This window comes from Bos javanicus, chromosome 7 (assembly GCF_032452875.1).
Source record: "Bos javanicus breed banteng chromosome 7, ARS-OSU_banteng_1.0, whole genome shotgun sequence".
Lineage (NCBI taxonomy): Eukaryota > Metazoa > Chordata > Mammalia > Artiodactyla > Bovidae > Bos > Bos javanicus.
The window spans coordinates 8,458,922-8,464,025 of record NC_083874.1 but is presented as its reverse complement, the minus strand read 5'-3'; the positions used below and the strand labels follow the sequence as shown (position 1 = coordinate 8,464,025).

At 40.5% G+C, this 5,104-nt stretch overlaps 1 protein-coding gene across 1 annotated transcript; it reads left to right on the top strand.

The window, feature by feature from the left end:
- Positions 1-2,943: 2,943 nt before the first annotated feature.
- Positions 2,944-3,931, top strand: LOC133251799 (olfactory receptor 7A17-like). Its single transcript, XM_061424589.1, has one exon. It carries the CDS (start codon positions 2,999-3,001, stop codon positions 3,929-3,931), a length of 933 nt encoding a protein of 310 aa, XP_061280573.1. The 5' UTR covers positions 2,944-2,998.
- The last annotated feature ends 1,173 nt before the right edge of the window (positions 3,932-5,104 follow it).

Below are 5,104 nucleotides of genomic sequence, written 5' to 3'. Positions count from 1 at the left end.
GAGGGTCGTTTCAAATGAGTCAGCTGTTCACATCAGGTGGCCAAAGTATTGGACTTTCAGTTTCAACATCAGTCCTTCCAATGAATATTCGGGACTGATTTCCTTTAGGATGGACTGGTTGGATCTCCTTGCAGTCCAAGGGACTCTCAAGAGTCTTCTCCAACACCACAGTTCAAAAGCATCAATTCTTCGGTGCTCAGCTTTCTTTATAGTCCAACTCTCACATTCATAAAGGACCACTGGAAAAACCATAGCCTTGACTAGACGGACCTTTGTTGACAAAGTAATGTCTCTGCTTTTGAATATGCTATCTAGCTTGGTTATAACTTTCCTTCCAAGGAGTAAGTGTCTTTTAATTTCATGGCTGCAGTCACCATTTGCAGTGATTTTGGAGCCCAGAAAAATAAAGTCTGACACTGTTTCCACTGTTTCCCCATCTATTTGCCATGAAGTGATGGGACCATATGCCATGATCTTAGTTTTCTGAATGTTGAGCTTTAAGCTAACTTTTTCACTGTCCTCTTTCACTTTCATCAAGAGGCTTTTGAGTTCCTCTTCACTTTCTGCCATAAGGGTGGTGTCAGCTCCATATCTGAGGTTATTAATATTTCTCCCAGTAATCTTGATTCCAGCCTGTGCTTCCTCCAGCCCAGCGTTTCTCATGATGTACTCTGCATATAAGTTAAATAAGCAGGGTGACAATATACAGCCTTGATGTACTATCCTTTATTCTTTCATTATATAGCTTTTCACACTCTTCTGTGTTTTTCTGGATAAGCATATATTCATATACCTTTCTGAAAAGTACAAAAGTGAACAAAGCAGGTAAGGTCCCTGCCTTTTTGGGTCACACAGTCTAACAATAAGGTCAGAGTACAATGAAATAAATGTGTCATGATGTAATGTCCTCAGACTTAATTATATGAAGGAAGTTATTCAGCATAAAAATACAGAATTGTCATGGTGTAGGACACCATGGTACAAAGCATGGCCCAAGGAGGCCTCTGCAAGTTGGATGAAGTTCAGAACAAGGATCAGAGTATGCCCATTGGGTTTCTCAAAACCCAAAGTCCAAGAACAGCCAAGGAAAGATGCTACATGAGAAAAGTGAGAAAGGAGCTAACCTCATCCCTTATCAGACCATACAAAAACTAACTGGTCAAGTAATTATGAAACAGGCCCAGGAGAAACAAGTCTTCTATGGCTTGATATTAAAAATGCCCAGTTTTGTTATACTTTGTATATTTTCTTTATGAAGTGTTGGTTTATCCCTTTGCTCATTTTCTCTTAGGGGAAACAATAAGTAAAATGTCTTTTGATATCTTTTGACATCATAGAGGTATCACTACTATTGTCTTTCAGACAAGTTCATTTTGGATCTGTTATTTTTCTGGGCATCAAAGGAAAATAATTAAGGTTGGAATGCTGCCAGGACCATGGAAGATTATTCTTTCTCACAGGCTCTCAGGGACCAACTGACCTTGTTAAGATATTTTTCTCATCATTACTCTCTCTCTCTCTCTCTCTCTCCCTCCATCCCTCCCTCTCTTTGCTCTCTGTTTATTGAAAAGGCAATTTAATGTTTGTTTAAATACACAAAATGGCTATCTCAGTGTGGAACCCCAGGTTTATTTGTCCATAGGAAACTTGAGAATTGGAATTTCAGGGAATCACTTCTATGTTATATAGTGTAAGGTTCGTTGATCTGCCCAGCTTGGGTTGCACACATTCCTAGTGTACTCAGTAATGCTGCAGCTGAGAAAGAAATGAAAATAACACAGTGAAGAAAGACAGAGTGTGTTCTGTGTCTGTTTGCTACTGGTGGGGTGTCAAAAATCTTCAGAACAAGGGTACCAGTTCTCATATATTCCAAGATGACTTTTAAGGTAGTGGGGCCAGAATTCAATCAAAGGAGGTACTAAAGAGGTGGGCTGTTTCAATTCACAGGATCCCTTTGCAACAAGATTAATAAAGGGCAAGATATAGTACAGAACAGGAAGTCCCTTGCCCTGGGATTTCAGCAGTAGCCGAGAGACCACATCCCTCCTCAACAGGTGTGACACCATCTCTCATCACTCTTTGTCGTCTTCATTCACTTGCAGCACTGGCTTTACTTTCTTTGACTCGAGCCCTGGAAACAAGCACATTCCTCACGGCCTTTCACCGGACATTTCCTCTGCCAGGGACATACTTCATTATATAAACTTGCATCTCCCTCCCTCTCTTGCTTGAGGTCACTGTTCAAATGTCACCTTGTTTGCAGGTCTTACCTAAACACCCATGCAAAATACAAAGCCTAATTCACCCTCTCCTTTACATGAGCTTACCCTTTCTATATAGCTCCTGTCACCATCTGAAATGTAATGGTCTCTATTATTTGCTTAGATTTTCTATCTCCATCATTGAATGTGTGTATATGCTCAGTCGTGTAGATAGATAGATGTGTAGAAAGATAGATCTTTCTGTGACCCCATGGACTATAGCCCACTGGGCTCCCCTGTCCATGGGATTATCCAGGCAAGAATACTGGAGTGGGCTGCCATTTTTTCTCCAGGGGATCTTCCTGACCCAGGGATCAAACCCTAGTCTCTTGCATCTCCTGCATGGGCAGGCAGATTCTTTACCACTGCACCACATGGAAAGTACTCCCATCATTTAATAATAGGGTCCTATTTTGTTCTTCAGCAAACTATACTTGTTGCCTAGACATTGGTAACATGGTCAGCTCTCAATTTTACTACTGAAATGCATGAAAAATTTTCTAATGAAAATTATAGGATGCATAATCCCTCAGGGAAAGAGTTGACAAGGTCAAAAATTCCATATCAATGGTGGCATGAGGGAATCTAAAGGAGACCATATTCATACACAAAATATGTTTTATTGAATTACATGATGGAAATATGTAAATACCAGCATTTAAAATGTGGGAGTAAACCAGGTAGTTGTGAAAATTAGTCATATTACTTTTCTCTTTCTGTGAAGCCACTTCCATCATATGGAACAAGGTAATGATACACGAATTTCAGAATTTCTTCTTCTGGGATTTTCAGAGGATCCAGAACTACAGCCCATCATATTTGGGCTTTTCCTCTCTATGTACCTCATCACTGCTTTTGGAAACCTGCTCATCATCTTGGCCATCACTTCAGACTCCCACCTGCACACCCCCATGTACTTCTTCCTCTCCAACTTGTCCTTTGTAGACATCTGTTTCACTTCCACCACCATACCAAAGATGCTGTGGAACATCCAGACCCAGAGCAAAGTGATCACCTATGAAGGCTGCATCACACAGATTTATTTTCTCATCCTCTTTGCGGTGTTGGACATTTTTCTCCTGACTGTGATGGCCTATGACCGCTTTGTGGCCATCTGCCATCCCCTGCACTACACAGTCATCATGAACCCAAGACTTTGTGGATGGCTGGTGTTGATGTCCTGGATCATAAATATTCTTAATTCCTCATTACAAAGCTTAATGATGCTGCAACTGTCCTTCTGCACAAACATTGAAATTCCCCACTTTTTCTGTGAACTCAATCATATGGTCCAACTTGCCTGTTCTGACACCTTTCTTAATAACATAGTGATGTATTTTGCAGCTGTCCTGCTGGGTGGTGGTCCCTTTGTTGGTATCCTTTACTCTTATTCTAAGATAGTCTCCTCTATACGCAGAATCTCATCAGCTCAGGGGAAATATAAAGCATTTTCCACCTGTGCATCTCACCTCACCGTTGTCTCCTTATTTTATTGTACGATGCTTGGAGTGTACCTTAGCTCTGCAGCTACCCACAATGCACACTCAAGTGCAACAGCCTCGGTGATGTACACAGTCATCACACCCATGCTGAACCCCTTCATCTACAGCCTGAGGAATAAAGACATAAAGAGGGCTCTGAAAGTATTCTTTGTGAGAGGAACTGTGTAAGAGCTAGTTGTCATAAAACTGAAAAAGCACTTGAGATTGCAGAGGTCAAAGCCTCAGAGTCAGAAAATGTGACTATTTGATCAGATGATGAAATTAGAACTTGCTCTTTTTAAATAAATACATTTCTGGAATTTGCATTTATTTGACTAACTTTTCTATTCAATTCGTGTAAATCACTTTATTAAGCTTCCTTTTCTCTCTGACATTCATCTGCTTTCTCTTTGTTTTATTCCCACTTTCACAAATTTACTTCATCGATGTATCAGGAATGTTGGGAAATTCCCACTGACTAAGTGAGACAACATAGATTTTTTTTTTTTTTAGAATAACTTTTCACAAATGACATACCTGCTCAGTCACTCAATCACGTCTGACACTATGCAACCCTATGGACTATAGTCCACCAGGCTCCTCTGTCCATGGAATTTTCCTGGCAAGGATACTGCTGTGGGTTGCCATTTCCTCCTCCAGGGATCAAACTTGTGTCTCTTTCATCTGCATTGGTAGGCACGTTCTTTACCCCTAGTGCAACCTGGGAAGCCCCACAAACGACATTTGTCTTACCAGATATTTTTCTTCTGTTTCTCTAAAAGAAGTGTCATGAGTTGTAGTCTTCCTACCAAAAAACATATGTTTGATCATGAAGACAATTTATATAATTTTATAACAGAGGAAAACCTGAGACACTATTTTCACCTTTATATCCAATATTCTCATGTACATCACTATCTTACCTGCCTTTTCTCACCATTGAGACTGTAACATACTATTGTGATTTGTGACAAGTCATTGATTTTTATTCTCCTCATTTGGATCCTGTTCTTGGCATCCATATTTCCCACAATAGCCACTGTCAACATGATTATCAGATACATGTCTGCAAAAGGAGTCCCCACTGAAAGACACATTTTAATAAACAGATTGACCTAATATGGCTTTAGAATCACAGATGAACATCAATATTTCAGTTCAGTTGCTCAGTTGTGTCTGACTCCTTGCAACCCCATGGACTGCAGCATGCCAGGCTTCCCTGTCCATCACCAACTCCTGGAGCTTGCTCAAACTCATGTCCATCCAAACATTTTATTCTCTGTCATCCTCTTCTCCTCCTACCTTCGATCTTTCCCAGCATCAGGGTCTTTTTCAATGTGTCAGCTCTTCGCATCAGATGGC